Raw genomic sequence first — 24,182 nt, forward strand, 5'->3', positions numbered from 1 at the left:
TTTTTTTTTTTTTTTTTTGAGATGGAGTCTTGCACTGTTGCCCAGGCTGGAGTGCAGTGGCGTGATCTCGGCTCACTGCAAGCTCCGCCTCCCGGGTTCACACCATTCTCCTGCCTCAGCCTCCTGAATAGCTGGGACTACAGGTGCCCACCACCATGCCTGGCTAATTTTTTGTATTTTTAGTAGAGACGGGGTTTCATCTTGTTAGCCAGGATGGTCTCGATCTCCTGACCTCATGATCCGCCCGCCTCGGCCTCCCAAAGTTCTGGGATTACAGGTGTGAGCCACTGCGCCCGGCCCATTTTTTTTTTTAAGGTGCTGTGCTGTTGGGTTTTGTTTGATTTTTGTTTTGCCTCAGTGTCTTTGCCTATAGTGTGAATGTTTTTACTTCTTTCTTTGCCATGTTAACTCCAGTTCCTCCTTTGGGGTTTAGCTTAGGTGTGTTTTCAGGAAGCCTTCCTACACCTTCTATGTTGGAGTAAGTCCTCTCATCATGGGCTTCTGTGCATCTTGCACTTCCTATTTGGTGTGCTTCTCTGTAGGTTGTAACTTCCAGAGGGCAGGGACCTAGTGCTATTGGACAAATGATGAGTGCTCAAATAAGAGATGTTTTTCTCTGAAAATATATTTAAATTTTCCTCATTGTCTACAAAATTAATTTCAGACATTTTAAAATTCATTCCAGACCTCCCATAATATGGCCCGACCTTATCTATATTAATTATTGAATTAGATTTGGCAACATTCAACAGAAAACCCAAATGACAGAGATTTTAATAAGACGGAAGGTTTATTTTCCCCTCCTCCTCCTCCTCTTTCTCCTCCATATTCTTCTTTCTCTCTCTCTCTCACACACAGACACACACACGCACACACACACATGCACACACACACGTCTGTAAGTAGTCCCCAGGGCTGTGGGCTGGTATGACTGCTCCACAGTTACCAAAGAGGCCAAGGCTCCTTCTCTCTTTATGCTTTGCCATCTTTGGCACATGATTTCCATTCTCAAGATTCCCTCACGGTCCTAAGTGACTGCTGGGGCCCCAGCCATGTTGTCCCTTGTGGGAATAGTGCTAGCAGAGTAGAAGGGAGACTCAGAGAGAGGAAGACAAAAAGGAAGCTAAAATGAAAAAGAGACTGGCCAGCAGTCCTCCAGGGAGAACAGCCTTCTCATCAAATGCTAGTTCTTTGATCTTCTGGGAAGAAAAGAGTTTCTAGGAGACCACAACTTCTTACTGCTTTGAAAATTCCAAATTCCTGAGAATATGATTCAGTTAATGAGCAACATTCTCTGTGCTGGCAAAGGAGGAAATTACCTGGATATGGACCTATCTTTGGAGGATGAGAGAGGAGCCATTATCTCTCCCCCACTGTTACAATGATGCTGTAACGTCTTTTCAGTAGGCATTTGCCTGAGCTCTTTTTTTTTTGGACTATAATTTCCCCCCACCCCACTTTCTAATCTCTGCTTCCCAAAATCTTATCTGTTCTTCAGAGCCTAATTCCTTTCTTTTCCCAGAAGCCTTTCCACACTCTCCTCAACTGGGAATTTTTTTTTTCTTTGAACCTCCACAGATTTTTGTGATGATCTTTCTCCATGTTTTAACATAGTTACCTGTAAATGTAGCTAACTCTTCCCTAGCTCCCTCTCACCATCGAATGCCATCCCCTTGAGTTACGTCAGGGTCTATGCCTTGTTCACATCTGCTGCAGCTATCACAGAACCTTTAACAAAGTAGGTTCTTAAATCTTAAATGAGTGCCTGCTGTAAGGGAAGGAAAGCAAATAGACTATTTGGCTCAAGTAAAGAATTGATGTGTTTAGAAGAGACACAGGTAAAGAGAGAGGGGATTAGTTGTTGGATGATCTTGATATCTAGGCTTTGGATCTGGGCTTGGTAGGGTAGGTGAGTGAGCCCTGAATATAAGGGAACTGGCCTAGGGAGAGATGAAAACCATCACTTCAGCTCCTGTGTTCCAGGGTGTTGACTTCATTAACTGCCCCACATCCACCAGATTTCCCCAGATCTTAGTTGACATAGAGACATTCATTCTGTTTCTCACCTTAAGAAAATCCAACCTGAGTTAGCTTCAGGTTGGTGCTGCTGCTAGGCCTGATGGTGATAGACTTTGGGAGGAACTGAGAATCCCATATGCTAGGTGGTATCTGAATGTGGCACTATGTGATATAATGCTCTCAACTCTGCAATTTCTCTTGTAAGAGGGAAATAATTCAATCTGTTCTTTGACTCCTTTTCTGGGTTTTCTTGGCTCCAGGCTTCTTAGAACACTGTTTACACTGTTCCACCACCCCCAATCTTTACCTCCATTAGCTCTACCCCCTCAGCCCTCACCAAAACGCAATTCTTTTCAGGCAAGTGTATCATACAGGTGCTCTGGTGGTCCCGTAAATGAGGATGTAGCTGCCAGCCTTTTAGCAATGTCGAGAGTTCTCTGCAGGCTCTTGACCGCAGTGGCCTTGGTTAAATTGGATAGAATCACCTTTTTGGTAAATTCCCTTCCAATTCATTTCACAAATGGTTTAAATCATTTATGTTGTTTTGTTCAATCCACTCAGGAAATGAAAGCATTGCCATTTTAATTGTTTTAGAACAGCATTTTACACCTAATATAGACTCCCAAAGCCAGCCAAATGCAGATTTTGGCTCCTAGATCGCTGACTGCATGCTGACTATGTTCTTGAGTGCGGAAGGAAACAGATCCAGCCAAAGACTGATTACCTTCCAAAAGGTCACAAAAGAAGTTTCTCTTTATCTACGAAAGAAAGTAGATACCATTAGGTGTTGATTTTTTTTTTAAGTGCTTTTAATTTAAACAACATTTGAATACAAATTATGGTATAGTCAACCACAAATCAGTTGATCAAGTCTCAAATTTTGGCAGTCTCCCTTGGTTCAGTGTTCTTGGGCAAGTTTACTTTCTTTTTCTTTTTTTTTGAGACAGAGTCTGGTTCTGTTGCCCAGGCTTGAGTGCAGCTGCGCGATCTTGGCTCACTGCAACCTCTGCCTCAAGCAATTGCTCAAGCGACCCTCCCACTTCAGCCTCTCAATTAGCTGGGACTACAGGTGCATGCCACCACACCTGGCTGATTTTTGTATTTTTTTGTAGAGACGAGGTTTTACCATGTTGTCCAGGCTGGTGTAGAACTTCTGAACTCAAGCCATCTGCCCACCTCAGCCTCCCAAAGTGCTGGCATTACAGGTATGAGCCACCATACCCAGCCTCTTTTTTTTTTTTTTTTTGAGACGGAGTCTTGCTGTGTCTCCTGGGCTGGAGTGCAGTGGCCGGATCTCAGCTCACTGCAAGCTCCGCCTCCCGGGTTCACGCCATTCTCCTGCCTCAGCCTCCGGAGTAGCTGGGACTACAGGCGCCCGCCACCTCGCCCGGCTAGTTTTTTGTATTTTTAGTAGAGACGGGGTTTCACCATGTTAGCCAGGATGGTCTCGATCTCCTGACCTCATGATCCGCCCGTCTCGGCCTCCCAAAGTGCTGGGATTACAGGCTTGAGCCACCGCGCCCGGCCTCCCAGCCTCTTTTTTTAAAAAATAATTTTTTACTTTGAAATAATTTAAGACAAGAAGTTGCAAAAATAGTACTGAGAGATCCCAGGTACCCTTCACTCAGCTTCCCCCAATGTAAGATCGTATCTTACATGATCATAGCACATTGTCAAAAGCAGGAAATTGACATTGGTGCAATACTAGTAATTCAAGGACAGACCTTAGTGGAAGAGTTTTTACATGCAATCTGTTTTTAGTGTGTGTAGTTCTGTGAAATTTTGTTACCTTTGTAAATTCATATATACTTTTGATTTCTAATGCTCACTTACCTTCAAATTATTTGGAACCTCTTTTTTTTTTTTGTAGAGATGGGGGGGTTCCACCATGTTGCCCAGGCTGGTCTTGAACTCCTGAGTTCAAGGGATCTGCCTGCCTTGGCCTCCCAGAGTGCTGGGATTACAGGTGTGAGCCACCACACCTGGCCTATTTGGAGCCTTTGTGTGAATAATTAATAATAATTAATAGCATAACTGGAAATTATTTAATCTGGAAATCTCAATTTAATACTCTTAACTAAAAGACTACTGGATTAGAAAGTTGGCAGTTGGGTTCTAATTACAGCTCTTCAACTAGGCAGTTAAGCTTCTTTGGTTAAGTCATTTACATACTTGGTACATAATTTACTCATCTCTGAAATGAGTGAGCTAAATGAAACAAATCTTGATTTCTACTTTCCCTTCTCTAAACCGCCTTATGTCTACTGTATTTTAAAAGGCACCATCTGTATTTTACCAGATTGTTCTAGCCAAAACCTTAGGCATTATCCTTGTTTCCTTCTTTGCTGTACCTACCTTCCTTCCCTCTGTGTATTCCATTAGCAAGCTTTCTACAACATTCCCCAAATCAGTCTACTTGACTCCATCCCTTGCCTGAATTACTGCAGTAGCCTCCACATGTACTTTCCCATAAAACGTTTTCCACTTGGCAATCAGAGCCATCTTTTAAAAATAGAAATCAGACTTTGTTATTCCTCTGCTTAAAACCTCCTCCAAGGATTTTACATTGCACTGAGAATCAGAGCTCTTCACCAGGGCCCAAAAGGGACACCTGTGACCTGGGGACTCCTGCTGGCTTCTCTAGTCATATCTACCATTCCCCGCCTTCTCCCTATAGCCCAGCACAGGCCTCTTCTGTCACTCCAGTCGGCCAAGTCAGTGCCCACCTCGAGGCCTTTGTTCCAGCCTAGCCATTCTCTGTGCCTGGTGTGCCCTGCTCCTAGTTTTGCTCTAATAAGGGGCTCCCTCTGATAATTTAGGTGTCAGGCCTCCTTGATGAGGCCTGCCTCATCAGTCCAAATTAGCCACCTCCCAAGTCACTTTCTGCAACATTATCCTGTTTTGTGGCTTGCACAGCATTTAATGCTATCTGGAATTATTCTCTGCACTTGATTGGACTTGTTACTTGACAAGTGAATTTCCCTTCTCTAGACTGTAAACTCTTGAGAAGTAGGGCAGCTTTAACTGCCTGCTTTATCCTGCATTCCCAGACCCCAGGACAGTGCCTGTCCCATCAATAATTATTTGTTGAGCAGATGCATTTATGGACCAGATCATCACAGAAAAGTTTGAAATTCAAAAAATTACTTAATTAAATGAAATGTTTAAAGTCATTAATTTTTGGGGATTCTGAAGGGAACTTTTATGATTACATTTCTGTGTATTACAGTCTACTACTACAGACGATTAAATTTCTGTGTACTACAGACGACTACTATCGTGTAGTCGTGTTTTAGTAAAAGTTCTTTTCCTGAGGCAGGACCATTTCAGACGGGAAAGATAAGTTTTCTGTACTCTAGGGACAGTCTCCTGTCTGTCTTGAACACATTAGACAGATGACCTTAATGATCGGAAGAGATGCATTGGAAATACGTTCCTTTCCCCCATCAGCAGTGCTTTTGCATTAGCACTGAGCAGGGTTTGACTTTCTTGATGATACAGAAGGTGCAAGAAGCTTAGTATCATGTGGTTTGACATTTAATCAGACTTGCTTTCCTTGTTAACCTAAAGGCCTTCCTCTTGTTTGGAATTTAATGTGTCAGTAATGGCTTCTAGAGCTGGAACAGATGGAGCTGCTGATGTTCTCACTTAAATGAAAAGAACACGATTTATATCTTCAGCTTCATTTCTTAAATTCTTGTTGAACTTTCATTTGTCAGAGCCACATAACCAAAATGTCACTGTATTTGCTTTTGACGGCATTACCATCTACTTTTGCTTTTTAAGCAGTTTTGGAAATGCGATGTAGTATAGGAATATGAGTACATGTTTTTAAACATGTATTATTCTGAGTTAATGATTCACTGCTGCAGAAAGAGTGGTTTCTATGTGAAGGCAATGGTTATTTTTTTCATTAAATATTCTCATCAGAAGTTAATGGTTTTTCTTCTCTAATTCTGGAGTTCTCTTATAAAAAATACATGTACTCATATAGCTGCCAATGAGACAAGTGTTGACGTTTTGGTTTCTTTTGTTATGGTTTTATTGTTGTTATGGCTAATGAATTATTTTTGGAGCAAATATGTACTTTCAAGCAAATACATGCAGATTTGAAGTTGGAAGGTGATATTTTCTCTTAAAAGCATTTTACCATTTTCACATTGCCATGCCCTTAGCTTTCAGGGTGTTTTTTCTTGAGTCATTATTTTCTTTTGTTGATTCTTTAAAATGTACCAATGGTGAATATGAATTCATAGTATGAAAAATGTGAGTAATGGACTATGATTAGACATAGTTCAAGATAGCAGTTTATATGAAAAATTGATGCTCTAAAGCATTTACTACCAAAATTTGTTTTTGTATGTGTGTGTTACCTTTACTCCTCTCTTTGGGTCCACTTAATGGTTCTGTGTTTTTTTGGAAAGCCAAATATGACTTGAAGGTAGTGAGGGAGAGGGAGGAGGGGTGATATGAAAGAGTGTGCTGTTTTATCAGAAACCACTTAATCACAGAGCCTGAAGTGACAGCTGTTGGGAGAAGTGATCATACTGATGGGGGTAAAACTCCCTACTCATTTTGGGGAGCTTTTGTTTTCATAATATAACTTCTTTGTGCAAACAAAGGATGTTCTAAAGGAGAGGACTGTTTGCAATTGAGTGTTTTCCATTCTGGCAGCATCTGACTGAGAATCATTTCAGAAATTCTTGGTATTGCATGCAATCATTGTTTAGTAGCTGGATCTTTTTATGATAGAATTGTACATTTCATTTCTGTTTTAAGTCCTATCCATGTATTTAAGTAGTGTAATAAATAATTTTCTTGCCAGCAGGGTGACTTGAGTGAAAAAAAAATATGTATAATTTGGCCAATAGCCTAATTCTGTGACCTCTACAATCCAAATGGATGCTATGGCTTTTACTTTGGTTACATTTCAAATGACTTTCATTGGCCTGAAATTCTATTAGTATGATTGATTCAGGATGCTCATTCAAAGTCATCTAATCTGTCTGTGTCATTTGTCATGGATCAAATCTCTGGGCAGAGCAGTCATTGAACCTTGGACAAACCTCAGACTGTGTCCGTCTGTCAATTTTATAAATGATTGGGAGGAAGGCACTCTTGTGAGTTCTGGATCAGTAGTGATATGATTCTGTTTGTGTTTTTTGTTTTTTTAAGTCTACTGCTACATAACAGAGCACTCCAAAATTTGATACCTTAAAATAACCCATCTTATCTTGGTTGTGATTTTGTGGGTTAGGAATTAACAAAGGGCTCAGTTGGGCAGTTTGTCTCTGATCCGCATGGTGTCAGCTGAGGAATCTGCGGATAGGGATCCACTTTTGAGATATCAGACTCAGATGTCTGGTGCCTCGACTGGGATGCCTGGCTCCGGGCAGGTGGCTTAGCTGGGGCCCAGCATGCCTGAGCACTGGCATGTGGTCTCTCCATGTGGCTTAGGTTTCTTTCAGCATGGGAGCTGGGTTTCCCAAAATGTGAGGACGGAAGCTTCAAGGTTCAAGGTTTCTTAGGATGTAGCCTCATAAGTCCCAGAACACCAGTCCTCCTGCATATTATTGGTCAAGTAAAACACTAAGTCCAACCCAGACTTGGGGTCAGGAGGGAGTCGGGGAGGGGAGTAGCATTATTCTTCACTTTTCATTGGGAGAAGAAACAAAGGATTTGAGGCCTTCATTAATGACTAGTGATGAGATCACATCAGAATAGCATTTATTTAATAGCAATTTATTACTCTCCTAAGGTTCAGATGGCTTAAAGTGCAAATATTAGTAGGTAGTTCCATGTAAGGGAATCCCATTCCAAGTGACAGCCTTCGTTTAAACAAAACTCTAATGTAATTCATTCTAGTCATTTGATGGATGGAGACTCTAAAAGTGGCATGAATATAATCTCAAAATATCTAGAAAGATGTCAGTCCTCTGAGTCATTGTGCAAACTAGTTTGTTGAGAGGGTTCAAAGGCATCATAGATCTTACAGCTAGAAAAGATTCTAAGAGATTACATCATCATTATCAGAAAGATTTATTGAGCATCTCTTAGGTGCCAGGCCCTGGGAATACAGAGGAGAATATGACTGATTCTTGCCGTTGAGACATAGCTGAGGACATAGAACTGATACACAAGAGATGAACAGAAATTCGTGGAATATAGACTAACTGGTAAATAAAAGTACAGGTGATAAGAACACAAGAAGGAGAAGGAATCAATAGAGGCTTAGTTAGGGGCTGGGAAAGGCTATAAGGAGATACTTTCTATCACTCTGAAAACATAAAGTCCAAAGTGTTGGCCATTCCCAAAAGTCCCCCTGGGATCTGGATCCCTGCATCCTCTCTGATCCCCTTTGCTACCTCTCTTTTCCTCACTCACTGGCCTTCTCCCATGGATGTGTAGGCATTTGAGGATCTTTGCCACTTGCTCATTCCTCTGCCTGGAATGCTCTTTTTTTCAGATATTCTCATAGTTTGCTTTCTCACTTCCATCAGATCTAGATCTCTGGTCAACTGTGTTCTCCTCCAGCCTTCTCTGACCACTCTGTCTACTTCCTGTTTATCAACACAGTTTATCTCCATGAAGCCAGAGGTATTGTCTGCCTTGTTAATTATTGTATCCTGAGCACCTAGAGTAGTGCCTGGCATCATTGGTGCCCAATAAAATATGATTGAATATATGAATGAGTAAATGAATGCAGAATCTTGAAACAGGGTGTGTTTTTGAGCTGCTATAACAAAACAGTGTTAACTGGGTAGCTTATAAACAATAGAAACTTAGTTCCCACAGTTCTAGAAGCTGATACGTCCAAGATCAAGGCACCAGCAGATTAGGTGTCTGGTGAGGGCCCATTTCCTGGTTCATAGACAGTACCTTGTTGTTGTGTCTTCACATGGTAGAAGGGTAAAGGTAGCCCTCTGGGGCTTCCTTTATTTGAGTGCCAATCTTATTTATGAAGGCTCTGCCAAGGATAAGATTTAGCAAAGTGAAAAATAGATGATATTGCTGGATGCCTGCAAGGCAGAGTGAAAGAGAAGCAGAAAGTTACATAATATATTCATAGATCATCAGCTTCAGCTCTCTGACTTCAGGGGTCCTTATTTTACAACTTTGAGTACTGCAAACCATTTTGCGAATATATAAGCTTGTAATAGGACTTGCACAGGAAATGATTTATTTTTTTCTTTATTTTTAACTTTTATTATAGGTTTGGGGGTACATGTGAAGGTTTGTTACATAGGTAAACACGTGTCACAGAGGTTTGTTGTACAGATTATTTCATCACCCAGGTATTAAGCCCAGTACTCAGTAGTTATCTTTTCTACTCCTCTCACTCCTCCCACCCTCTCCCCTCAAGTAGACCGCAGTATCTGTTGTTTCCTTCTTTGTATTCATATTTTCTTATCATTTAGCTCCCACTTAAAAGTGAGAACATGCAGTATTTGGTTTTCTGTTCCTGCCTTAGTCTGCTGAGGGTAATAGCCTCCAGCTCTACCCATATTCCCACAAAAGACATGATCTTATTCTTTTTTATGGCTGTGTAGTATTCCATGGTGCATATGTACCACATTTTCTTTATCCAGTTTGTCACTGATGGGCATTTAAGTTGATTCCATGTCTTTGCTGTTGTGAATAGTGCTTCAGTTAACATTCATGTGTGTGTGTCTTTATGGTAGGATGATTTATATTCATCTAGATATATACCCAGTAATGGGATTGCTGGTTTGAATGGTAGTTCTGCTTTTACATCTTTGAAGAATCACCATACTACTTTCCACAAGTGGTTCATTTTAACCATTGAACTAGAATAGCTGGTTCATGACTGGTGGTAGTTATTAGAGAACTTGTCTTTCTTGAAAAATATTCTGTACTATACTATTTCTTTGTCTTTGCTCCTGCTCATATTTCTGTTTGGAATATCCTGCTTTTTGTATTGACCTGTTGAAATTCCACATGAATGTTCCAAAATGTAGTAACTTAAAACAGCAGTTTAGTATTTCTCACAATTTGGTGTGTTGGCTAGGTTAAGCTGAGTGGTTTTCTGTTCCATGTGGTGTCCACTAGCATCACTAATACAGCAGATGTTTTCAGGTTCAGAACTTGGCTGGACTAGAATGTCCAAGAAGACTTTACTCTCATGTTTCCTGTTGGCTGTAGACTAGAGTTCCTTAGTTTTCTTCCATAATTTCTCATTTCCTCTGGTGTCTAGACCAGCCACCTTACAGCATGGTGGCTGGGTTCCAAGTGTGAGAATAAGGAAGCTTCTACTTCATTTTACTTTTACTTTTTTTTTTTTTTTCTGAGATGGAGTCTTGCTCTGTCACCCAGGCTGGAGTGCAGTGGCGCAATCTCGGCTCACTGCAACCTCTACCTACTGGGTTCAATCAGTTCTCCTTCCTCAGCCTCCCTAGTAGCTGGGATTACAGGTGCATGCCACCACAGCGGCTAAATTCTGTATTTTTAGTAGAGATGGGGTTTCACCATGTTGGGCAGGCTGGTCTCGAACTCCTGACCTCAGGTGATCCACCCACCTTTGCCTCCCAAAATGCTGGGATTATAGGCATGAGCCACCATGCCCTGCCAGCTTCTATTTCTCTTGAAGCCTAGATCTAGAACTGGCATATCACTTTCATCACATCCTGTTGGTCAAAGTGAGTCACAAGGCCAGCCCAAATTCAAAGGGAGGGGAAGTAAATTCCCCTTCTTGATGGAATAGTTGGGATGCAGAGACAGGGATAGGAAGAATGATTAGTGGTGATGTTTGCTGACAGTTCTCCTCAGCATGCTTAGATATTTGTTAGTATTATCTTTTCAGTAAGAGATAGGTATTAGTGAAGTCCAAGGCCTTTGAGTATTATTTGAACCCTTTGGTTTTGAGCTATGAATTGTTTATAGAGTGAATTGCTGTGAACATTTTGGGCTTTATTGAGCCGCAGCTGAAGATGATCATTGATTGACTCCTCGCTCTGCCTTTTTTTTTTTTTTTTTTTTGGCTTTAGTTGCCATTCATATTGTGTTGTACATGTTCCTCTGGGTATATTAGAGGTTAAAATCAAAAGCCAAAGGAATCTGAAGGGGGTCCTCAGCTCTTCTCTGGGTCTTACTGTAACCTAGAGCAAGTGGCTCCATCAGCAGGACAAGTATAAACTCAGGAAAAGAAGCAAAAAGGAAACAAACCAGTTGCTCTGGGCTGATATAATGTTAAATGGCAGAGGGAAGCTTGAGTTACTCAGCTGCTGATTGGCTTCCATCTTCTCTCTCCTTGTTTCTCTGATTCAGTTCTTGCTTTCTACAGTGATTTCCCACGTAGCAAGCAGAGGGATCTTTTAAAGATGTAAATCAGATCATGTTATTCCCCAGCTTAAACAACCCTAGGGGGATTTTCGTTGTACTTGTAATAAAATCCAGACTCCTCATCATAAATTAGCTCTTACTCTTGCCTCTTTACCTATTCTCTTACTCCTCTCCCCTCCCTCTTTATCAGCCACATTTATTTCTTTCTGTTCCTTGAGCCCTCGAGGTTCATCCTGCCAAGTTCATCCCATCTTAGGGGTTTTGTACTTGCTGTTCCCTCTCTCTGGAACACTCTGACCCTAGATCTTTGTGTGGCTAGTTCTTCATTCAAGCCTCAGCCCAGAGGACCTCATAGAGACCTTTTGTACCCTCCTAGACTCTTTTTCTTTTTTTTGGAGACAGAGTCTTACTCTGTCCCCCCAGGTTGGAGTGCAGTGACACAATCTCGGCTCACTGCAACCTCTACCTCCCGGGTTCAAGTGATTCTTGTGCCTCAGCCTCCTGAGTAGTCGGGATTACAGGCGTGAGCCACCACTCCTGGCTAATTTTTGTGTTTTTAGTAGAATTGGGGTTTCACCATGTTGGCCAATCTGCTCTTGAACTCCTGACCTCAGGTGATCTGCCCACCTGGGCCTCCCAAAGTGCTGGGATTACAGGCATGAGCCACCACACCTGGTCTCCTAGACTCTTGATAGTGCACTAGACACTTGCCCTCTCACAGTTCCTATGTTCTGTTTTTTCTAGCACTGACTGCTCTTCTTCTCAATTTTCTCATGTATAAAGGTGGGGTCAATAATAGAGGCACATACCTCATAGAGTTGTTAAGAGGATTAAACTAGTTACTATTTAGAAGAGTATCTGGAGCATGATATTGCTCTCAACTGTTAGCTTTATTGTTATATCATTCTTTACTACCTGAAATTGTCCTGCTTAGTTATATGCTAGTTTATTGTCTTTCATTCATTGCTAGAGTGTCAGCCTTTTGCAAGAAAGGACGGCATTTATGTATCTTTTTTACAGCTCATCCGTGTTCCCAGTGTGTTGTCATGCACAGTAGGTCCTTGACAAGTACTCATAAAGTCAATAAATGAAAGGCAGGAATGTTTATTTTGAACAGGCCAGAAAAAACATCAGTAACATTAAATTAAAGCTTGTGAAAGCTGAATGGATTGTAAAAGATTTTTTAGTTGTTCAAAATGGGTTTAGGATTTTTGGTCCAGAAGCATTCTGTTCCAGGACACTGAAAGACCCTAGGGATAATTCATTGTTAATTTTTATTTTTATGGAATTTTGAAGAGTGGGAAATTGTTGGAATTGTGATGACAGGTAAATGACATTCTGATTTTCAAGAGTGAGAAAGGTGGGCTTAAAAACTGTAGACTAGGAGCTTTATGCTACTTGTGGGCAGAATTCTAGAATGAATTGTTAAAAGGATGATTTGTGAATGCTTAGGACAGTGTTGTTGAGTGGGAAAGTGGAGCACCCTTAGAGAAAAGAGTCCTGTAGAAATGAATTGATTTCTTTTCAGGTGATTACTGAGCTTGGTGGCAGAATTGAGAATAAAGACTCCCTGACTCCAAACCAGTGTTCTCTCTGTTCCAGTAGTGTTTTCAGTCTGGGACCACAGAGATGCTCAAATTCAAGCAAAATATAATCTTTTTTGGTGTGTCTTTATTTTGAAGATCATTTTTTTTAAAAAGCCACTTTTGAAAACAGTTTCTCAGCTGGGGTACATCGACCTCTGAAAGTTCTAGGATGTAGTCTCAGGAGCCCAGGAAATTTAGTTCTCTTTCCCACCACTTTAAAGGTCTGTGCAGTACTCTAGGTTCAGAAACTTGGCACTATGATATTTTGCCAGTTTATCTGATTAACTGAATGCTGTCTGTAGTCACTCTGCAGAATACAGTGTTATGTTCTTCGATCAGACCTGTGCTGTTTAATATGGTTGTGCCTAGCCATATGTGGCCATTGAGCAGTGAAAATGTGACTCCTCTAAGTTGATTATAGACTACCATGTAATACAGTCACCCCTCAGTGTCCGACGGGTACTGATTGGTTCCAAGACCCCCTGCACATACCAAAATCCATGGATGCTCAAGTTCCTCATATAAAAATGGCATAGTATTTTCATGTGTCTACATATAGCCTCCTGTATACTTTAAATGATCTCTGGATAATTTATAATACCTAATACAATGTAAATGCTATGTAAATAGTTGTTATACAGTTTGGTTTTTTAAAGTATTTTTTTAATGGTTTTATTGTTATTGTTTATTTAAAAAATATTTTCAATTCAAGGTTGACTGAATCTACACATACAGAACCTGGGATCCAGAGGGCTGACTATAGCATACACATTAGATTTCAAAGACGTAGCCTGAAGAAAGAATGTAAATATCTCATGATTTATTTTGAGTATCTGTTGAAATGATATTTTTGATATATTGGGTTTCATGAAATATATGAAAATTAATTTCACCTGGCTTTTCCTTTTTAAAACGTGGCTACTAGACAATTTAAAATTATGTATGTGACTGGCATTCATTAGAACTTGATACCTCTCTCAGGAGGAAAGGTGGAAGGAACTGGTGGATATCACTATGCAGATGAGGTGATATGACAGCTGCCTTCAGCTCTTTGGATGGCTCTCATTCATAAAAGAGATTCTTTCTGTTCTGTGTTTCTCAAAAGGTAGAAGGAAGACATAGAAGTAGCAAGTTAATATAAGATAGACCTTTCTAAAATAGTTGTCCAAAGATGATATAGGCTCCTTCTAGAGATAATGAATTCCTTGTCACTATACATAATTCAAGAAAAAGGTAAATAGCTGCCTAATTAGGTTGTTTAGAGGGAGGCCACGTGGTTAAAATTAATGCCTTTCTAATCCTGAGAATTTGTGACTTGATGAAATTGGGCAAAGGGCTGATTTTACAGCTACGTGAAATAAATAGATTCTATGGGCAGGAGAAGAAAGCAGTTTATTTCACTCCCTGTCCTTTTCCTTTAAACTTTCACGTGAATATTTTCCAGTTGAGGAGCTTTGCATTCTTGGTTACAAAAAGATGTTTGATTGTCTAATCCCAGGGAATCTGGTGAACAGTGTATCAGTTAGGAATGTGCTTGGCAACAAGTAAACAAACAAGCAAACCAAAGTGACAATGGCAAATAAGTAGAGGTTTATTTGAATCCTATAACAAGAACTCTGGAGGTCAGCTGCTTCTGGCATTGATTCATTGGCTCAAAGGCATCAGAGCGAGTGTCTCTGCTATTCTCTTGGCCTTCCTTTTCCTCGTGGTAGCAAGGCAGTCATAGCTACCACAGTGCATCTGTAAGGCTGGAAGAAGCACGCAAGGGGCACAGTCCCTACTGCGTCTGTCGCTTTTCTCGGGAAAAGCAGTAGTCTTTCCAGAAATCCCTAACACAATTCTTCTTCTGATTCATTGGGCAGAATTGTCTCATGGCCACTCCTTGGTGCAAGGGAGGCTGCAAAGTGAATGTTTGCTCTTCTAGACTTTACGATTGAGACAAGACAGGAGGAGAAGGAGGTTGGGAATGCATTTATGTCAGCCAAAAAGAACAGGGTCGGCCACAGATAGTTTTCGGTGTGACTGAGGGCACCACTCCCAAGTCAGACACAAGTGCCTGGGAGTTGAGACATCATGCAATGTCCTTTTTTTTAAATTAAAAAAAAATTCTTTCACTAAATGGTTTTAGCTGCCATTGATGATTATAGACTTGGTTGAGTTTTATTAAACAATTCTTTCTTTTCAGAGAGGAGAAAATTGAGGACCTGAGAAGTTCATGCCTTTGATTTCTATTGAAATTACTCATAGGGTAAGAGTTGAGAGTTCTTACTTTGCCCTTTCCTCCTTCCTGACTTCATCAGCAAAGAAGAGAATCTTGGCTTTATTTTTCATTATCTGCAAATGATATGTCCATAACAGTAGTTATTTGTCACAAAAATACTTCACAAGAACATTGCTAAACAAATACACATGTTAGCAGTTCTGAACAGGCATTTATTGTAGAGGAACCTGCTTGTGATGAGAAATATGAAATAATTGAGACAGTGGGCCTCTACCATAGAGGAGGTAAGAAACTAGTTGGGTGAAATTTAGTGTTAGAATGTTTTGTCAAAAAACTATTTTTGGGAGGCTGAGGCAGGAGGATTGCTTGAGCCCAGGAGTTTGAGACCAGCCTGGGCAACATAGCAAGATCCCATATCTACAAAAATAAATAAATAGAAATTAAAAAAATATTTCTTCATCTTTAACATTAATGGCAAATTAAACAATATAGTTTAGAGCTATATTTAATGGAAGTATATGTGAATTGGTGGTATAACAGATTTTTCCAAACTCTTTTTACTTGTGATTTCTGTGGCTATAACAGACTTCTACTCGCCTCTTGGGAGTTTCTTAAATCCTTTTTCCCCATTTTCTTTGGTCTATGATAAAGAAGTAATCTGAAGTAGAAAAAATTATTTAGGCTGGGCGCAGTGGCTCACACCTGTAATCCCAGCACTTTGAGAGGCTGAGGCGGGTGGATCACTTGAGGTCAGCAGTTCGAGATCAGCTTGACCAACATGGTGAAATACAAAAATACAAAAATTAGCCAGGTGTGGTGGCAGATGCCTGTAATCCAACATACTTGGGAGGCTGAGGCACGAGAATCGCTTGAACCCGGGAGGCAGAGGTTGCAGTGAGCTGAGACTGTGCCACTGTACTCTAACCTGTGCGACAGAGCAAGACTCCATCTCAAAAAAAAATAAAAGATACTTAGATGAACTAATTTTTGAAGATGGTCTTATAAAGTTTATTTATTTTTTATTAATACACTTTATTTTTTAGAGCAGTTTTAGATTCCCAGCAATATTTAGTAGAAAGTATGAAGAGTTGCCATATACTGCCTTCCCCTACAGATGCACAGCTTCTCCCACTGTCTGCAGTTCCCGGGAAAGGTGTGACATTTGTTATCACTGATGAACTTATATTGACACATCATTATTACCCAAAGTCCATAGTTTACCTTAGGGTTCATTCTTGATATGGTACATTCTATGGGTTGGGACAAATATATAATGACATGTATCCACATTTATGGTATCATACAGAGTATTTTCACTGCTCTTAAAAATTCTCTGTGCTCTTGACTATTCATCCCTCCTTCCGTGCAACCTCTGGAAACCACTGATCGTTTTACTGTCGCCATAGTTTTGCCTTTCTAGACTACTGTATAGTTGGAATCATGTAGTGTGTAGCCTTTGAAGATTGACGTCTTTTCTTGATAATATGCACTGAACTTTGCCCCATGTTTTTTCATGACTTAATAGCTCATTTCCTTTTAGTGCTGAATAATATCCCATTGTCTGGATATCACCATTTATCCATTCACGTACTGAAGGATATCTTGAATGCTGCAAATTTTGGCAATTATGAATAAAGCTGCTATGAACATCTGTGTGCAGGTTCCTGTGTGGACATACATTTTCAGTTCATTTAGGTAAATACCAAGGAACATGATTGCTGGATCATATTTTAAGAATATATTTAGTTTTGTGAGGAATTACCAAGCTGTCTTCCAAAGTAGCTATACTATTTTGTGCTCCTACCAGCAATGAGTGAGAGTTCCTGTTGCATCATACTTTACCAGCATTTGGTGCTGTGAGAGTTTTGGATTATGACCATCTAATAGGTGTATAGTGGTATCTCATTGTGTTTTAATTTGTGTTTCCTTAATGATATATGATATTGAACATCTTTTCACATACTTACTTGCCATCTGTATGTCTTCTTTGGTGAGATATCTGTACAGGCCTTTGGCTCATTTTTTAAATCAAGTTATTCATTTTCTTGTTGAATTTTAAGAGTTCTTTGTCTATTTTTGGTAACAGCCCTTTATCATATGTGTCCTTTGCAAATATTTTTTGCTAGTCTAACTCATCTTCTCATTCTCTTGACAGTGCCTTTCACAGAGCACACTTTTTAATTTTAATGAAGTCTAGCTTATCAATTATTTTTCATGGATTTCTCTGCCTTTGGTGTTATATCTAAAAAGTCATCACCATACCCTTAATAACCTAGATTTTCTCCTATGTTATCTTCCAGGAGTTTTAAAGTTTTGTGTTTTACATTTAGGTCTGTGATCTATTTATTATTTTTGAAGAGAGTCTTGCTCTGTTGCCTAGGCTGAAGTGCAGTGGCATGATCTTGGCTTACTACAACCTCCGCCTCCCGGGGTTTAAGCAATTCTCCTGCCTCAGCCTCCCAAGTGGCTGGGACTACAGGCATGCACCACCACATCTGGGTAATTTTTGTATTTTTAGTAGAGATAGGATTTCACAATGTTGGCCAGGCAGGTCTCAAATTCCTGACCTCAAGTGATCCACCCACCTCGGGCTCCCAAACTGTTGGGATTACAGGCATGAGCCACTGCGTCTGGCCTGTGATCTATTTTGAATTAACTTTTATGAAGGGTCTAACATCTGTGCCTGGATTCTTTTTGTTTTTTTGCATGTGGATATTCAGTTGTTCCAGCACCATTTGTTGAACGGACTGTCTTTGCCCCATTGTATTGCCTTTGCTCCATTGTCAAAGATCATTTAACTTTGTTTATGTGAGTCTAGTTTTGGGTTCTCTGTTCTATTCCATTCATGTATTTGTCTGTTCTTCTGCCAATATCACACTGTCTTGATGACTGTAGCTGTACATTAAGCCTTAAAGTCAGGTAGTGGCAGTCCTTAAACTTTGTCCTTTAACATTGAGTTGGCTGTTCTGGGCCTTTTGCCTCTCTATATAAACTTTAGAATCAGTTTGCCAGTATCCACAAAATACTGTGCTGGAATTTTGATTGGGATTGCATTGAATCTATAAAGTTGAGAATAGCTGACATTTTGACAGTGTGGAGTCCATGAACATGGGATATCTGTTTATTCAATTCTTCTTTGGTTTCTTTCACCAGTTTTGTAGTTTTCCTCTTATAGATCTTGTACATATTTTGTTAGATTTATGCCTAAGCATTTTTATCTTTGGGGGGTGCTAATGTAAATGGTAATATGTTTTTAATTTTTAATTTCACTTGTTCATTGCTGGTATATGAGGAAGTGATTGACTTTTGTATATTAAACTTTTATTCTGAATCTTGTTATAATTGCTTATTAGTTCCAGGAATTTTCTGTTTATCCTTTTGGAATTTTCTGCATAGACAATCATGTCATCTGTGAAAAAGACAGTTTTGTGTCTTGCTTCTTAATCTACATGCCTTTTGTTTCTTTTTCTTGTCTTAATGCATCAGTTATGACTTCCAGTTTGATCTTGAAAAGCAGTGGTAGTAAGGGACATCCTTGCCTGGTTCCTGGTCTTAGTGAGAAAGCCTCAATTTTCTCTCTCTCTCTCTTTTTTTTTTTTTTTCCTTTTTTGAGACATGGTCTGGCTCTGTCACTCAGGCTGGAGTGCAGTGGTGTGAACATGGCTCACTGCAGCCTTGACCTCATGGGCTGAAGTAATCCTCCCACTTCAGTCTTCCAAGTAGCTTGAAATACAGATGTGCACCACCATGCCTCGCTAATTTTTGTATTTTTTGTAGAGATGGGGTTTTGCCATGTTGCCCAGGCTGGTCTTGAATTCCTGGGCTCTAGCAATCTTCTTGCCTCAGCCTCCCAAGTGCTGGGGTTACAGGTGTGGGTCACTGTGCCTGGCTGACTTTCTCACTATTAAGTATGATGTTAGCTGTAGGGTTTTAAAAAATATGTTCTTTAACAAGTTGAGGAAATTCCCTTCTATTCCTAGTTTGATGAAAGTTTTTATTATGAATAGGTGGTGAGTTTTGTCAAATGATATGATCATGTGATTTTTCTAATTAAGTCTGTCGATGTGATTGATTAGATTACATTTATTGATTTTTGTATGTTGAACCAGCCTTGCATAATTGGGATAAATCCCACTTGAAAATGGTGTATAATTCTTTTTATACATATTTAGATTTGATTTGCTTATAGTTTTTTGAGGATTTTTATATTTATGTTCAAGAGAGATATTGGTCCATAGTTTTCTTTTCTTGTAATGTCTGGTGTTGGTATTAGGGTGATGCTAACTTTATAGGATGAGTTAGGAAGTATTTCCACTGCTTCTAGCTTCTGAAAGATATTGCAGAGAATTGTTACAATTTCTTCCTTAAATGTTTGATAGAATTTATCAGTGAACCCACCTGGGCTTGGTGCTTTCTATTTTAAAGGTTATTAAATATTGATTCAATTTTTTAATAGATGTAGGCCAACTCAGATTGTTTATTTTTGTGTGTGAGTACTGGCAGATTGTGTTTTTTAATGAATTGATCCTTTTCATGTATGTTATCAAATTTGTGGACATAAAGTTGTTTATAAAATTTCTTTGTCCTTTTAATGTTCATGCGATCTGTAGTGATGTTCTTTTTTTCATTTCTGATATTAGTAATTTGTATTCTGTCTCCTTTTTTTCTTAGACTGTCTAGAAGCTTGCTGATTTCATCTATCTTTTCAAAGGGGAAAAACGTAGGTTGTTGATCTAAAGACCTTTCTTCTTTACTAATTTTTGCATCCAAATGCTATGCATTTCCCTTTGCTTTAGCTGCAAACTACAAATTTTGATAGGTTGTTTCCATTTTTATTTAGTTCAAAATATTTTTTAAAATTATCTTCAGAATTCTTTCACCCGTATGTTATTTAGAAGTGTATTGTTTTATCTCCAAGTAGTTTGGAATTTTCCAGCTATGTTTCTGTTATTAATTTCTTATTTAAATCCATTGTGATCTGACAGCAGATTTTATATGGTTTCTATGCTTTTAAAGTTATTAGAGTGTGTTTTACGGCCTATAGTGTGGTCTATCATTGTGAATAGTCCATATGAGCTTGAGAAGAATGTATAATCTGCTGTTGTTTGATGGACTAGTCTATAGATGTCATTTACATACAATTGATTGATGTTGAGTTTATGTCCTTCCTGATATTTTGCCTGCTATATACGCCTATTTCTGAGGGATGCTAAGCCTCCAAATGTAATAGTGGATTCACCTCTTTTTTCTTGCAGTTCTGTCAGTTTTACCTCATGTATTTTAATGCTCTGTTGTTAGGCACATACACATTAAGGATTGTTATGTATTCTTGGACTATTGACCCCTTTATCATTTTGTAATGACTCTCTCTATCTCTGACAACCATTCTTGCTCTGTAGTCTGCTATGTCTGAAATTACTGTAGCTACTCCCACTTTCTTTTGATTATTGTTAGTGTGGTATAGCTTTCTTCAACCATTTAAATCTATGTATGTATTTATATTTAAAGTGGATTTTTTGTAGACCACATATGGTTGGGTTTTGTTTTTTGATCTACTTTGACAATTCCTGTTTTTTATTTAGTGCGTTTAGACCATTGGCATTTGAGGTGATTGTTAGTTGAGTATATAGTTGGATGAATACCTACCATATTTGTTATTGTGTTCTATTTGTTGCCCTTGTGTTTTGTTTCTATTTTTATCTTCCACACTTTTTTGCCTTTTGTGGTTTAATATTTAGTATTAAATAATTTTACATTATTCCATTTTCTCTTTTGTAACATATCAAGTACATTTCTTTTAAAAAATTATTTGTAGAAATGAAGTCTTAACTGTGTTGCCCAGGCTAGTCTCAAACTCATGGGCTCAAACAATCTTCCCCTCTTGGCCTCCCAAAGTGCTGGGATTAACAGGTGTGAGCCACCATGCTCTTTTTTTTGTTTTTGTTTTTTTAAACTTTTTAAAAGTGGTTTCCCTAGAGGTTTGCTGTATACATTTACAACTCATCCAAGACCAATTTCAAATAACTCTGTACTACTTCATGGGTAGTGTGAGTACCTTATAATAATGAAATATTCCTAATTTCTCCCTCCTGTCTCTTGTGCTGTCATTCATTTTACTTATACATAGGCATATATAACTAAATGTGTATGCACATACACACACACACACACACACGTATACATACACACAGTCAGCCCTCCATATATGTGGGTTCTGCCTCCATGGAGTCAACCAACTGTGGATCAGAATATTTGAAAAAGAATGGATAGCTGCATCTGTACTGCACACGTACAGATGTTTTTCTCTTGTCATTGTTTTCTAAACAATAGAGTATAACAACTATTTGCATAGTATTAGGTATTATAAGTAATCTAGAGATGATTTAAAGTATATAAGATGATGTATGTAGATTAAAAGCAAATGATGCACCATTTTATATAAGGGACTTGGGCATTCATGGATTTTGGTATCCACAGGGTCCTGAAGTCAATCCCCCATGGATAATAAGGGACTAGACACATAAGCATACATAACCAAATGCATTGTTGCCATTATTATTTTGAACAAACTTTGATCTGTTAGATCAATTAAGAAAAATAAAAATAAACATTTTTATTTTACCTCCACTTACTCCTCCTTGATGCTCTTTTTTTGTTTATGTAGATCTTATTTCTGACCTAATATTATTTTCCTTCTCTCAAAATAACTTTTAACATTTCTTGCAAGGCAGGTCTACTGCCAACAAACTCTGTCAATTTTTGTTAGTCTGCGAAGGTCGTTATTTCACCATCAATTTTGAAGGATAGTTTCAGAAGGTACAAGAATTCTAAGTTGGTGAGTGTTTTCTTTTCCTCTCCACACTAAATAGTTCACTCCACTTTCTTCTTGATTATGTGATTTCTGAGAAGGTGGATATAATTTTTATCTTTGCTTCTCTATAGCCAATTTACTTTTTTTCTCTGGTTTCTTTCAGGAATTTATCTTTTACTTTTTGTAGTTTGAAAATGATAGCGTAGGTGTAGTTTTTGTTGGCATTTATCCTGCTTAGTATTTTCTTTTTTTTTTTTTTTTTTTGAGATGGAGTCTCGCTCTGTCGCCCAGCCTGGAGTGCAGTGGCCGGATCTCAGCTCACTGCAAGCTCCGCCTCCCGGGTTTACGCCATTCTCCTGCCTCAGCCTCCCGAGTAGCTGGGACTACAAGCGCCCGCCACCTCGCCCGGCTGGCTAGTTTTGTTTTTTGTATATTTTAGTAGAGACGGGGTTTCACCAGATTAGCCAGGATGGTCTCGATCTCCTGACCTTGTGATCCGCCCGTCTCTCGGCCTCCCAAAGTGCTGGGATTACAGGCTTGAGCCACCGCGCCTGGCCTATCCTGCTTAGTATTTTCTAAGCTTCCTGGATCTGTAGTTTGGTGTCTGGCATTAATTTGGGGGCAATTCTCAGCCTGTATTGTTTTGTATATTTTTTCTGTGTCTTTCTCTCTTTTTCTCCATCTAGTATTTCCACTATACATATATTAAACCTTGTATACTTGTCTCACAGTTCTTGGATATTCTGTTTTTCAGTCTTTGTTCTCTTTGCTTATCAGTTTTGGAGGTTTCTATTGATACATCCTTAAGCTCAGATACTCTCTCCTTAGCTATGTCCAGTCTAGTAATAAGCCCACCAAAGGCATTCTTCATTTCTGTTACAATGTTTTGATCCTTAATATTTTTTTTTTTCCTTAGGATTTCTGTCTCTTTGGTTACATTGCCTATCTATCTCTTTGGTTGCATTGCCTATGTGTCCTTGCATGTTTACTGTCTATTAGAGCCCTTAACAAATTAACCATAGTTGTTTTAAATTCCCTATCTGATAATTCCATCATCCTTGTCACATCTTTTTATAATGCTTGGTCTGTCTCTTCAAACTGTGTTGTTTTGCCTTTTAGTATGCCTTGTAATTTTTTCTTGATAGCTGGGCATGAATATGGGGTAAAGGGATCACTCTTAAGTAGGCCTTTAGTAATGTAGTGATAGAAGTGTGGGAGGAGAGGAAGTGAAACCATCTTTGCAAAAATTATGACAGTGAGAAAAATCTGACATAGGAAAATCATGGTAGTGAAAGAAATCTAACCTAACTGACTCCATGTGGCTTCTCACCTCCAAGCCATTCCTGTTCATTCCTGGGAATAGGCCGAGCAAAATATGGGAAGAATTTACTTTATAGTTTAATTCTGAAGCAAAGATAACAGCTCCTTCCTGAGCCAAACCTCCTCTTTGCTTAGGGATTAGACCACCTTTGTAAAACTAAAAAATTAGCCACAAGATTAGAAATTCTGGCTTAGGAGTCATGTAGCCAGAGGCCGCAAGATTCCTAAACTTCCCAGTTGCTCCTATAGATAACATCACTATTGTAGAACCTAAGATTGGGCTGGGCATGATGGCTCATTCCTGTAATCCCAGTACTTTGGGAGGCCGAGGTGGGCGGATCACGAGGTCAGAAGATCGAGACCATCCTGGCCAACATGGTGAAACCCTGTCTCTACTAAAAATACAAAAAAATAATTAGCTGGGCATGGTGGCGGGCACCTGTAGTCCCAGCTACTCAGGAGGCTGAGGCAGGAGAAGGGCGTGAACCCAGGAGACGGAGTTTGCAGTGAACTGAGATCGCGTTGTGCCACTGCACTCCAGCCTGGGGGGACGGTGAGACAGCGAGATTCCATCTCAAAAAAAAAAAAAAAAAAAAAGCAAAAACCCTAAGATTGGTGTTTGAGGTATTTTTTTGACCCTGCATTCTGATGAACCAACCAGCTGGTGCCACTCAGACTGGCGAACTGGCTTATCTGGTCTTTTGGCCCCCACCCAGGAACTGACTCAGAACAAGAACATAAACTTCGACTCCCTATGATTTCAGCCCAACCAATCAGCATTCCCTATTCTCTACCCTCCTGCCTGCCAAATTATCCTTGAAGAACCGTAGCCTCTGGATTTTTGGAAAAGCTGATTTGAGTAATAATAAGCTCCTGTCCTCTTGTTTAGCTGCCTCTGGGTTTATTAAACTCTTTCTCTATTGCA

At 39.4% G+C, this 24,182-nt stretch overlaps 1 protein-coding gene and 1 long non-coding RNA gene across 10 annotated transcripts in view; one reads left to right on the forward strand and one right to left on the reverse strand.

The window, feature by feature from the left end:
• CRADD (CASP2 and RIPK1 domain containing adaptor with death domain) overlaps positions 1-24,182 on the forward strand; it is a 179,465-nt gene that overhangs the window by 26,023 nt on the left and 129,260 nt on the right. The window contains exon 3 of one of the 9 annotated variants that reach the window (XM_023225736.1): positions 15,091-15,128. The exons of 7 other annotated variants lie outside the window; for them this stretch is intronic. In XM_023225736.1, the coding sequence (XP_023081504.1) occupies positions 15,091-15,113 (23 nt within the window). In that variant the 3' untranslated portion in view covers positions 15,114-15,128. Of the gene's footprint in view, positions 1-13,617; positions 13,638-15,090; positions 15,129-24,182 lie in introns of those variants that run through there. One more of the 9 variants, XM_023225875.1, reaches the window with a different exon arrangement.
• LOC111551849 overlaps positions 7,742-24,182 on the reverse strand; it is a 30,864-nt gene continuing 14,423 nt past the window's right edge. Inside the window, exon 3 of the long non-coding RNA XR_002734489.2 lies at positions 7,742-9,038. This is a non-coding gene — a long non-coding RNA (uncharacterized LOC111551849). The remainder of the gene's footprint in view (positions 9,039-24,182) is intronic.

This window comes from Piliocolobus tephrosceles, chromosome 10, assembly GCF_002776525.5.
Source record: "Piliocolobus tephrosceles isolate RC106 chromosome 10, ASM277652v3, whole genome shotgun sequence".
In the NCBI taxonomy this organism is placed as follows: Eukaryota; Metazoa; Chordata; class Mammalia; order Primates; family Cercopithecidae; genus Piliocolobus; species Piliocolobus tephrosceles.